The sequence below is a fragment of the Hordeum vulgare genome, chromosome 5H, assembly GCF_904849725.1.
Source record: "Hordeum vulgare subsp. vulgare chromosome 5H, MorexV3_pseudomolecules_assembly, whole genome shotgun sequence".
Classification (NCBI taxonomy): Eukaryota; Viridiplantae; Streptophyta; class Magnoliopsida; order Poales; family Poaceae; genus Hordeum; species Hordeum vulgare.
In genome coordinates, this window is record NC_058522.1 from 312,207,486 (window position 1) to 312,220,081 (window position 12,596).

Sequence of the window (12,596 nt, forward strand, 5' to 3'; positions counted from 1 at the left end):
AACAATTGAGCACAATTTTCCTTACCATCATTTTCAAGAAATACATTATAAATATGAACAATATGAGACCACCTCAATTCCATTTTTTTCTAATTTTGTTTTCATAAACCGAACTAGTCATAAAAAAGAAACTAAAAGGTTCAATTGCAAGATCTAAAGATATACCTTCAAGCACTAACCTCCTCGACAACGGTGCCAGAAAAGAGCTTGATGTCTACTACACAACTTTATTATTGTAGACTCGTGTTGGGCCTCCAAGCGCAGAGTTTTGTAGGACAGTAGCAATTTTCCCTCAAGTTGATGATCTCAGGTTTATCAATCCATGTGAGGCATAGGATGAAGATGGTATATCTCAAACAACCCTGCAACCAAATAACAAAAAGTCTCTTGTGTCCCAAACACACCAAATACAATGATAATTTGTATATGTGCACTAGTTCAAGGAAGAGATGGTGATACAAGTGTAGTAATGATAGTAGAAATTGATTTTTGTAATAGGAACAATAAAAAACAGCAAGGTAGCAAGTAACAAAAGTGAGCACAAACGGTACTGGAATGCTTGAAAATGAGGCATAGGATCCGTAATTTCGCTAGTGCAATCCCTCAACAATGCTAATATAATTGGATCACATAACAATCCTCAACATGCGATGAAAAATCACTCCAAAGTTCCTACCTAGCGGAGAACATAAGAAGAAATTGTTTGTAGGGTACGAAACCACCTCAAAGTTATTCTTTCCAATCGATCTATCCAAGAGTTCGCACTAAAATAACACAAGTTATCATTTCCGATCGTCTATCTAAGAGTTTGTACTAAAATAACACCAAAACAAATTCAGATACATAATACTCAATCCAACACAAAGAACCTCAAAGAGTTCCCCAAGATTTCTACCGGAGAAACAAGGACAAGAACGTGCATTAAGCCCTATGCATAGATTACCCCAATGTCACATCGGGGATCTGCGAGTTGAGTGCCAAAACATATACCAAGTGAATCAATATGATACCCCAATGTCACCACCGGTATTCATAGCAAGACATAAATCAAGTGCTCTCAAATCCATACAAGTATTCAATCGAATAAAATGAAATCTCAAAGGGAAAATTGAATTCATCACAACACGATAGAGAGGGAGAAACACTATATGATCCAACTATATTAGCAAAGCTCGCGATACATCAAAATTGTGTCATCTCTAGAACACGAGAGAGAGAGAGAGAGATTAAACACATAGCTACTGGTACAAAACCTCATCCCCGAGGGTGGACTACTCTCTCCTCATCATGGTGGCCATAGGGATGATGAAGCTAGCTACCGGAGATGATTTCCCCTCGCCGAGAGGGTACTAGAACGTCTCCAGATTGGTTTTTGGTTGATACCCAGAGTTGTGGCAGTGGACCTTCTGATCAAGGGTTATTTCTGGGGGGTGTATTTGTAGGAATTTCTGGTGTCGGTCTCACATCAAGATGGGCCACGAGGTGCCGACTACCCACCAGCCCACGGGCAAGGCCTCTAGCGCGCCCTCGTGGGTAGTGGCCACCTCCTTCCCCTTCTGGTCCTCCCGCGAAGTTTCTAGTGCCTCTTTAGTTCCAAAAAAATCGTCAAAAAGTTTCATTGCATTTGGAGAACTTTTATTTCCGCACAAAAAACAACACCGCGGTAGTTCTGCTGAAAACAACGTTAGTCCAGGTTACTTCCATTCAAATCATACCAAAACCATATTGAATTGTTATAAACATGGCATGAATACTTCATAAATTATAGATACATTGGAGACATATCACACACCGATATGAGGAGAATAAGGAGAAGCAAGAACATAATGTTGAGGATGCCCAAGTAACCCCTAAGGTAATATCCAAGGAAGACTCAAGCGTCTAAGCTTGGGATTGGCCTGGATGGCATCCCCTCTTTCGTCTTCAACACAAACGGTATATCTTACCTGGAGCTATATTTTGATTCGTCACATAATATGTGTTTTGCTTATAGCGTTATTTTATTTTGTTAAACTTTGTTTTCTGTTATTTATAACCATGTTTTTCAATAAAAGGTATCAAGAATTGCCTTGAGGATGCTAGAATTGCATGTTTTGATGTGTGTTGTATAAAAACAGAAACTTATTTGTATTATTTGAACTATGAAATTTTACTAGAACGTGTAAAGTTTATGAAATTTTGACATGGTACTGTCATACAAATTCTATATCATTTCCTAAAGTTTTATAGTTTTTAGAGTTACATAAGTTCACTTTTGAAAAGAATTGCTACAGATTGTTCTGTTTGGACATATTGTTGTCATAGTTTTGTTAACTACTTAACCGAGAGTTTTCATGGCTTATATTGATAGATATAGATTGTGGAAATGATAGTATACAGTACCTAATGTTTGAAAATTATTATGAAACTTGTCTTGTTAGTACATGAAGTGTTAATTTTTCTTATGTGTACTAACCTATCTCACAAGTTCTTTTCAAGTTTTATGTGGACAAAGTTTTCCAGACTTGGGTGAAACCGGGATATGAGAGGATTGAACGAGATACAGAAACTCAAGCTTGGGGATGCCCAATGCACCCCAAGTAAATATTACAAGAAGTCTCAAGCAGCTAAGCTTGGGATGCTACGCATCCCGCCTCTCTTCGTCAACAACTATCGGTTAGACTATGTTGATCCTAAGTTTTTATTCGTTCACATGATATGTTCTATTCTTGAAGTATATTTTTGTTTAGTTTGTTGTTTCAAATTAATCTCACATCTTGAAGTCTTTATTGAGAGAGAGTCCTCATATAGCTACTTAATTGTTTGACTACTCGTTAATCTTCACTTATATCTTTTTAAGAGTAGCTTGTGTTCACTCTTTTGCTTCACTTATATCCTAAGAGAAAATGTTGAATGAATTGAATGTCATAACTATGAATATAAATTATATATATATGCTTTATATGTTTGTCCCATGGGGAGTAATGACTTCACACACTATGAGTATAAGCGGTTAAATTTATTGGAAGTTAGCAAACATAGCATTGATCACTTGAACAGTTTATGAAAGAATATTAAAGGAAGAGAGATTTCACATATAAATGTACTGTCTTGGACATCTTCTATGATTGTGAACCCTCGTTAATTATTTTTAAACTTGACTAAGTAGTTGATGTTGGATAACAAAGACAACGTAATAGTTATGTTTGTTTATATTCATATAGAAATTATATTGTCATGGATCCTCTAACATGTGGTGGTTGCTTAGGATTTTTTTTTGCAAGCTAAAAATTCGTAGTAAGTAGAGATACTACATGTGCATCCAAAAAACCTTAAACCCAGTTTCTTGCAATGAGAGTCCATCATATCTATCTATGGATTGAATAAGATCCTTTAAATAAGTTGTCATCGGTATAAAAACAATAAAAATATACTCTTAAACATGTATAATCTTTTATTAAAAGGTAAAATAAACTTTGTGCGAACTTATGATGATTAAGAAGTAAAAGTAACGGACTGTATAATAGTGATTACTATCACAAGGGATAATATAAAGTGGCTTTCCGTGATGGAACACAAATCTACACCTCCATAATTAAATTTCTTCTTTTCCCAAACGATTTTTGCTAAAACAAATAATAGTGGTTTGAACAGCGTGAGATGACCGTTTCCCTCACGCGTCTCTTGTCTTCTCCCTATAAAACCAAGCAAGACTCCATTCGCACGCACCTCGATCACACACTCTTCTCCCCGGTTCTTCTCGAGCTCACGTCACCACGACCCGGGCGCGTCATGGCCGACCGCGTCCACCCCATCCCGGCGCCGCCACATCCCGCGTCCCCTCTGCCGCCGCCGGACCAGGAGGACGCGGCGGCCACGGAGACCACACCTCTCCACCCGACCTTCTACGGCCCGCCGGCGCCGCCGCCCGGGACGTACATCGTCCAGATTCCCAAGGACCAGGTCCTCCGCGTGCCGCCCCCCGACCGGGCCCGCCGGTACAAGAGCCTCGCGGAGCGTCCGGTCCGGCGCCGTCGCCTGCGCCGCGCCTGCTTTGGCGCCTGCGGGGCCGTGCTCTTCCTTGCTATCTCCGCCGCCGTGTTCGTGGGCGCTGTGTACCTCGTCTTCCGCCCCCGCGCGCCCGCCTTCTCCGTCGCCTCCCTCTCCATCCGTGGCCTTGACGCGGTCGCCCCTTCGCTCTCCCCGGAGCTCGACGTCACCTTGCGCGCGGACAACGGCGCGAACAAGAAGGTCGGCGTCGACTACCGCGGCGCCGGTGAGGTGGCAGTCTCCTACTCCGGTGTGCGTCTTGCGGCCGGCCAGTGGCCGGCGTTCCACCAGGCGCCGAGGAACGTGACGGTGTACTCCACGACGCTGAGGGGGACCGGCGTGAGCTTCAGCGACGAGCAGAGGAAGCAGCTGGCAGCGGAGCAGGCGGCGCGCGCGTTGCCGCTGACGGTGGAGGCGCGGCTGCCCGTGAGGCTGCGGTTCGGGAAGGTGCTGCGGACGTGGACGGTGGACGTGAAGGCGACGTGCCAGGTGACGGTTGACAAGCTGGCCGGCGAGGCGGCGGCGGCCAACAGAGGATGCCGGGTCAAGGTCAGGCCGTTCTTGTGGTGGTGGTGGTGACTGGTGGCCGGGGCCGGCGACGGCGCCGGCGCCGCTTGTGGTTTTCAATGTGCCAACGGCTAGCAGTAGCAACAGCGGCCGAGCATTAACTGCGAAGTTATTTGACGGTGGGGTGAATTGAATTTTGTAAATTTCAGGCATGTTTCTTGTGGTGTGGTTTCAATTGTTTGATTTGAGGAAATACACTATCATTCTCAGACTTAACTGGTTAATTACCCCCTTGTCTTGAAAAGAAAGGCATGTTTAGATCACATAGTACTACAGATATTAAATGAATGAATGTATGTACGTACATGAGCATTTTTTATTGTATCGTGTTAAAAAAAATAACATATAAACTTTAAAATATACTAGTAAGTTAATAGTACAGAAGGATAATTACAAAACACAACAAAATACTTATAATGTGGAAGTAATTTTGGTCTAGGTTTACAATTTCACGTACAATCAAAATGTTTTTAAATATATTACTCCCTCCATATCAAAATATAAATTCCCTTTTCGACACTACAGACACGAGGAAGTATTAGTGAAAGGTTTAAAAGCTTTCAAAACTGTCCAAAATATCATGTTATTTGTGGAAGTGAAGGGAGTACATGTATTTTTTATTTTATTTTCGTTACCATTGGTATATAGCTAAAGTTACCGCTGGTGGTTACCTACTTAATTACCTGCCTTTTCTGGTTTACTTACCAACTAAGGAATCATGTTTATAAAATAACTAATAAAAGAACCTCTTTGATTTAAGTGAATCCCGTAGGAATTTAAATGAATTTTTCATATAAAGTTTGTTTGATTCATGTGCTAGGCCTCTGCATTATTGCGATGCACACGCTCTGGCATGGCATAAGATCAAAAACATCAACGAGTTGCATATTTGCTTTTTCCCCTTACAATATTGGATTTATATTTCATGTGTCATATCAGCAGCAGGGTTTTCTTCTGATTGATCAGCGCATGCCATTGAATTGACTCTGTAAAATTGCACCACGAGTCAGGAAAATCGTTCTACGAGCGAGGTACAGCCTTTTTTTTACCAAAGTCTTGCGCATACCATTTCTACAGTAGCTTTGTAATATTTTTGCTGGTGTTGATGTAACCTATCAGTTAGAATGTTTGTATTTTAATTGATGTCTTGTAAATTTTATTCTGCCTCTATCAGCGTAATTTCAAAAAAAAAAAAAAAAAAAAAAAACAAGGCATATCCTCTCTTGTTTGGTCATAACGGCGTTAGTGTTAATGAAGCTCCGACTCATAAAACTCCAAATAAGACTGAACTGTACAGACGCTACTGTAGTTCCATTTGCCTTTCCAGACCAATATAAAAGCATATGACAAAAGCATAGTGCTGGAGCGGCTGGCCATGATCCTGTGCTCTGAAGCTGGTTTGTCCTGTTGCCTCCTCAATATTTCTTTAAATGTATTTTTTTCTGGATGAACTCAGGTGACCGAGCTGGTTTGTCCGGCTGCTTCCTCGATCCTAATTTTTCGACATGTTATCTTTCGTGCGACACTGTCCCAAGTCCCAACGGCTTGATCTTGCTCAAACCGCACTAGCAAGCTAGTCTTCTGTACCTACCTTTCTTTAACCGTTGTGTAATCAGCCTAGGCTGGCACGAGAAATGGATGGAACAGAACAGTTCAACAAGCTATCACCACTTGTCGCAGCGTAACGTACGTAGCGTAGCTATCACCTGCTGAACTAGTCTAACTTAAACCGAGCATGCAGCTGTATGCCACTTCGGATTGTGTCTTTGGATCCTGACGCACGCAGAGACGGCCTGCCTCCACCCCTCAGATCGCGATATCACGGATCTCGAGGCACGATCCGACGGTGACTGGAGTTGAGGATTGACCCCGTAGAATTGTTTACGACACAGGGAAAAAGTAGGGCCATGCAATGCAACACCTGAATGGCGTAATGGCATAATAATTATACTTAAACTAAAATAACACGGGCCGTCCTTATCCTTGTCTTCCCAGCTGGCTAAAGCTAGGCGGCAAACGGGCAAACAGAGGAGCAGGTCAAGCAAGTAACTCCAGGAAAGGCAGAAACCACCAGCATAGTGATACCAGCTACGCTATGTACACGACAAAAGCGGCATTGCATTGCCAATCTTGCTAGATCCATCACTTCTTCCTTCTCTTTGAGGACCTGGCCGGCTGTGAAGCATCTGCAGATGGTGCCTCCTGCGCTTTGGCCATCCTCGAACTTCTCCTGGTCACCGCGGTCGATGGGCCTGCTTCTGCAGCTTCTTCCGCCACTTCAGCCTTGATTCTGCGTTTCCTCCTCGAAGGAGGGTCAGCCGGTGGGGCAGATGGACCTTCCCCGCCGGGCTCGTTCGCTTCCTCGTCGTCCTCATCCTCGCCTTCCTGCTGGGGCCACTCAGTGGCACACTGGGGACAAGCTCTTGAGGCCTGAATGTGCAGATAAGTTAGCAAACAATGACGCCAACGGCAACACGAGTAAAAATGGGACTGGGATTGCGGAACTACCTTCCGCTGCGGAAATTTCTTCTTCAGACAGTAGATATGGATTCTCACATTGCATCCCTCCTTAGAACAAGTTGATGCCTGGTGTGAATACAAAGATAATAATGCTGGTATCAGAGCACAGAACGCTTATAGAGATTCTCAAAAACGTCTGTACTGTATATGGTGCGGAATGAGTGGCAACAAGGGAAACACAATCTCAGAGTGATCACACATCAGTACCTTTATACCAGCTTCATTGCAAACCTCGCATGATGGGATGTCATTACTGCGAAACCAGCTCCGGAGATCAAGAAATGATCTGATACCAAGACCAATCTTGCCCTCCGAGGTGTAAGCCAGCCAACGGTCTTGTATCAGGTCATTAAGAGTATTTTCCTTTTGAGAGAACGAGAAGTTTGTGATAGAAGAAGGAAGACGAGATTGAGTGTCTTGTGTACTGTCCGCAATTACGACCTGAGAATAGAACACTAAATAGTTTATGATACCCTTATTGCAAAGAAGATTCAACTCTACCAATCAGCAGATACAAATCATGCGACAGAAAATACTGGAACTTGCATGTACAGATCATGACACAGCCATCCTAACTGTTGGTAAATCACAATTGAATGAAGCTACAACATAAGCACACATCAATTAGTATAGCTAGACAACAATGTGTTGTGAGTACGGTACATATGGATGGGTAGATGATGCTTTAATCATGATCAGTTCATCACACCTTGAGGATATCTTCGCACGTTATGTCCTAAACAGCTAAGGTTTTGTGCTTCTTGCATGATCACACATGACAGTATGTGAATGCACAAGTAAGGAGTTGTTTAAACATAATAAAAGAGAGCCATGTGTCCATGACAGACTGGTACAGCAAACCTGGTTGTCGATCCGGACGTTGAGAGCATCAATACTAGTTATGCTCCCATCGTTTCCAGCTTCATGAACTATTGCTTCTAACTGCCACAAGAGCCATTGTGAATACAGTTATGCGAACATACAAATAAGTCATTCAGCATACATCATGCTGAGTTGAGCTAGTTAAAGCAAGCATCTGCATACCAGTCCCTTGTAGAATGCAATCTGTGGAACGGAATACTTGGAGCCAAGCTTTGATTCTTCATCAGAAATGTTGTTGACCACTCCATAATAAACTGTTCCATCATACTGGTTTATACATGCTCGCAGATCAAATTGCAAGTACCTTAACTCATTGTTGATCTTCATAAGTGTATCACTGAATAGTTGCTGGTGAGTGGCTGCAGGTCATGACAATAGTAGACATATTCAACTGGAGATGGAGTTTGGTGATCTAATTACAGTCTGTAGGCAATATGTTGGCTGAAATACACTTGTATATATAAAAACACGATTCAACCAGCCAACCAGGTCTCAACTGAACTAACAATGATATTAAACACACGCAAACCAAGATAATTCTGTTTTTTAGGCAATCAGAAGATGCAACATTGAACCGATTGTGAATCAGTGAATGGCAGTTGATCCTCCAATGAACACAAACTCATTTACTGAAAAGGAAAGGTTTTGAACCCTACAGGGGCTACATCAGTAACTGCGACTACATCAGTCGAAGTCAAACGGACGCTTGACTAAAAGTTGCCACGGAAGCATTACATCGAACACATGGGCGACTAAAAGTTCCCGGTTGCGCATTACATCGAACACCTAGGCCGCTACGAGTAACGAGGAGAGGGATGGAACTAATCGAAGGGAGGGGAAGAGAAGCGGGCAGGCGGGTACCGGGGTTCTTGCCGCCGGAGATGGCGGTGAAGAGGGCGTGGAAGTCTCGCTCCGAGAGCGGTCCACGGGAGAGGAGCGCCTGCAGCAGCGTGTGGTGCCGCCATGAGAGCGGCGCCATCGGATCGTGCAGCTCCTCTAGCGCGTGCCTTTGTGTAGGGATCTGTGGGGGGCGGGGGAAGGAGAAACCCTGGCTTGGCACGCAGAATGGGTGGGATTACGCGGCCGAGGTGGGGAACGGAACGGATTGGGAGGTTTTTGCGGCTCGCGGGAAGACGTCCAAGATCGCGCGGGAAATGTTTCGCGGTGGTTGTGTCACGCCCAAATCAACTTTTCTTTTCTAAATACAAAGCAAAGATAGTGAATATACACTCTAAAACATATCTATATATATATATCCGTATATAGTTCGTTAGTGAAATCTGTAAAAAAATTATATTTAAAAACGGATGAAGTAAAAAAAATACGATCACGTACGTAACATATATCTTAGTACCTAAATAGTTCATCCTCGATAACCTATATTTTTCAACATGCAACATATCCATGTCACTAATTTACATCCAACCATTCACATCCATAGGTTGCCTCGCCTGTTCTCTCTAAAAAAATAAGACGGCGACAATTTCCTTTTCGCTACATCGGCGAGGCCGGGGGTTTCTTTCCCTCCGTTGGTCAGTCGGGCGACGGGTAGGGAAAGGAACCCCGTTTTTTTGTCTTGTATATAGTTAGAAATAAGATTGTAAATTTTTTTTCATCAGCGTCTTGGATGACGATTGTGTTGACATTGAGAATAATTATTCCTCGATCCCAACCACATCTCGACGATGTCGATGGATCGAAGGGATTTGTTTTCTGCCATTACTCATGTGTGGTGGACCTGGTATTCAGAGGTGTTGCCGGCGAGGCGGTGGCTGCCGCTTCGGATGGCGATGGCGACGAGCAGATGGTGACGACCTCTCTCGTACAGGGTTTGCGTTTGATGGTTGGCGAATCTGTCAGTCTTCTTCGATAGCATCGCCTGAAGATAGCGGTTTCGAGACCTAAAGCGTTCGGGGTTGTTCCCCGGCCTATATGCCACACAAATAAGTGTTCTGATGTTCATGGCGGTCCTTTATTCGGTTCAGAAAGCTTCGATGCGATGTGGCGTCGATGATCATTTGATTTGCGGCTGCTATCTCGTCTACTTCTCGCACAGACGTCGAAAGAAGATGACAGCAGGCTTGGATTTAGTTCAACAATCTCTCCCTCTAAGGACTGTGTTGTAATTTTTATTTTCTTGAAGATGGATATGTTGTTATTCCGGGACAGTTGCTCACTCTGTTTTAGTGTGTGTCACACGCATTGTATGATGGATATTTGCCTAATGAAAATGTGGTTACACATAAAGAAACATTCACATCACTTCACCTCAATATGTCTACCCACGTCCTCGGCAATAATGCCACATCAGCAACTTTTTCACGTGCATGATGTCAGGTCGTGCCTTCGGTTACGAACTGTTAAAAATAGAATAGTTGCTTATTAATTAAACTAATTAGGATTAAACTAATTGTTAGATAAGTTACTTGGTTCTAAGTAACAATGTAATTCCTTGTCTCTCGAGTCAAATATGTAATTCCTTGGCACTCAAGTAACTATGTGTTTATTTGGGTGCTAAACAACATGTGTACTTTCGTCTGGGTATAAATATCCCATTTCTATCATCAATAAAGACGAATGAATCATCTTTCATTCATCTCTCTTCATTTTTTATTTTTTACTTAAAACACGTTATAATGCACTTTGCTCTCCGATCGAGCGATTTAGCAACACACAGGAGAAGAGATGACACATGAAGGATTGCCTACACACAGGATCATCAAGAAGAACAGATAAATAGATAACATCGAAATCAACACCTTAGGGCAGCACGGAAAATTGCACCAATAAAACCAACGGCGATTTTAACCTAATTGCTATGATACATCATGCGCTAGTGCGATTTACCTAATCTTTGTTCTTCAATACTACCATGAATTGTTGCTCTTGGCACAACAAGACAGTCGAATGGCCTTCACGATGCAATACTCGACCAACGCATGAAAGCAGTACTTCTCGACAGCGTGTCGTGCATGCAAGAACAAGGCATCACATTTACCCTTTTTCATGAGCCAACGGTGCAAACCAAGGCAATCAATTAACGAGCCCGGAATCAAAAAGATCCGTATATGAATCAAGTCTACGTCATGGACTACTTCTCACATGAAACTTACGATCAAAGTACTTGATCGCAATATCAGGTGCTATTTTCCTAGTTTTGTTCATAGTACATAATCATGGTCAACCATAAATCGACACCCTTGGCACCGGCCACGCCACAACAACAGTATGACTGCAATCCCATTGATCTAATGAGAAGGATGTACTTGTTGAAGGCACTCAAGAACGTGACCGCATCAGCATCCTACTAAATGTAGCAGTGATCGACCCTACCCTCCGGTGCGCAGCCTTCTGTGGCGGGCCCCAGACTGGCGGGTAACAGCGCTTGGCGAAGCCCTCCGACATGGCGGCAACATTGCCTCGACTCTGGCCGCACGCGCACAATAGCCATGCCACCTCCACCCTCTCATCATCTTCCATCCCCGTGCTCCCTCTCGGCCATGGCCCGTCTCCTTGATTTGGGCCGGTGCGCGACGCAACGCGCCCTCCAGCACGGCTTCCTATGGCACAAGGCGTGCCAACCAAGGCAATGCTTCCCGACGGCGCGGCGGCAGATGTTAATCCCTAGCTGCACAGAGGAAATTGGGGATTCCTATCCTCTATTTTATTTTTTAGTTCAGGCCTTTAAATTTCTATTATCTACAGAAGGTTCCTCCAATTTTTGTTAAGCCCTCTGGCTTTGTTCATCATGCAGTATAGTCCTCAACTTCTACTGTCAAGTCATCTAAACTCCTATGATTTGTAATACAACCCTCTGTTTTCGCACTTTAACCCTCAGGTTATTACTATTTGTACTCTATAAGCCCTCGGTTTTAGAAAACATACATGGAAGAACCTCATTTCATCCTAAATTACATACAAACATAATTATACACCATTTTACAATGGGTAAAATTCTCATTTGAAGTATGTAAATTGTTATTTTTCCACCTATATGTATTACCACGGTAATACTAATGCAAAAGAATATTTCGCATACATTTATTCCATCGGAATTTTAAATATTCCCTAGCATACGTTATAGGAGAACAACTATATTCTTTTGCAATTGATTTTTTTGCAATCTAAATGTAATTCAAACATGAATTATGAAGTGTCATACTTATTATGACCATTCACATTTATTTGTGAATCACAAGGTATTGATGGCATCTACTACATAATTTGCAGATTATCCGTCACTACTGTGAGGTCTACGTCTTGTCATTTTAACAAGATGACTACCTTCGAAGTGCTCTTCCGAATATTAATATTTAGATGTGACTACCTCAAGATATCATAAGATAATATTGGCATCTACTATAAAGTTTTGCAGACTATCCACTATTACTGCAAAGGTCTACACCATGTCATTCTGATAGACGATTACCTTCAAAGTGATTTTCTTAAATATAGCATAACCTAAGGTAATAGAATTATAAACATCTACTGACAAAAGTCAGACTATGTTTTCTATTACTGCGAGATCTACATCATATTGGTGATTATCTTCAAAGTGTTATCATATATCAATTGAGGTCTACACATATGGCTACAAG

At 42.6% G+C, this 12,596-nt stretch overlaps 2 protein-coding genes across 2 annotated transcripts; one reads left to right on the top strand and one right to left on the bottom strand.

Annotated features, from left to right (window-relative positions):
- Window positions 1-3,532: 3,532 nt before the first annotated feature.
- On the top strand, window positions 3,533-4,807 carry LOC123395707 (NDR1/HIN1-like protein 13). The gene has a single exon (XM_045090738.1). The coding sequence runs from the start codon at window positions 3,640-3,642 to the stop codon at window positions 4,606-4,608; it is 969 nt and encodes a 322-aa protein (XP_044946673.1). The 5' UTR covers window positions 3,533-3,639; the 3' UTR covers window positions 4,609-4,807.
- A 1,715-nt stretch (window positions 4,808-6,522) lies between these two features.
- Window positions 6,523-9,087, bottom strand: LOC123452870 (non-structural maintenance of chromosomes element 1 homolog). The gene is made up of 6 exons (XM_045129596.1): window positions 8,860-9,087; window positions 8,161-8,357; window positions 7,978-8,058; window positions 7,324-7,557; window positions 7,105-7,182; window positions 6,523-7,026 (listed from the first exon to the last, which is right to left on the bottom strand). The coding sequence occupies exons 1-6, from the start codon at window positions 8,975-8,977 to the stop codon at window positions 6,739-6,741; spliced, it is 996 nt and encodes a 331-aa protein (XP_044985531.1). The 5' UTR covers window positions 8,978-9,087; the 3' UTR covers window positions 6,523-6,738.
- Window positions 9,088-12,596: the final 3,509 nt, after the last annotated feature.

Bases quoted from the DNA above. Each gene is read 5' to 3' on its own strand.
- LOC123452870 (XM_045129596.1), bottom strand. From the start codon at position 8,977: ATGGCGCCGCTCTCATGGCGGCACCACACGCTGCTGCAGGCGCTCCTC. The intron at 8,059-8,160 runs GTATGCAGATGC...CTCTTGTGGCAG, and splicing joins TTGCATTCTACAAGGGACTG to TTAGAAGCAATAGTTCATGA. The intron at 7,027-7,104 runs GTAGTTCCGCAA...CTGCACATTCAG, and splicing joins AGAAATTTCCGCAGCGGAAG to GCCTCAAGAGCTTGTCCCCA.
- LOC123395707 (XM_045090738.1), top strand. From the start codon at position 3,640: ATGACCGTTTCCCTCACGCGTCTCTTGTCTTCTCCCTATAAAACCAAG.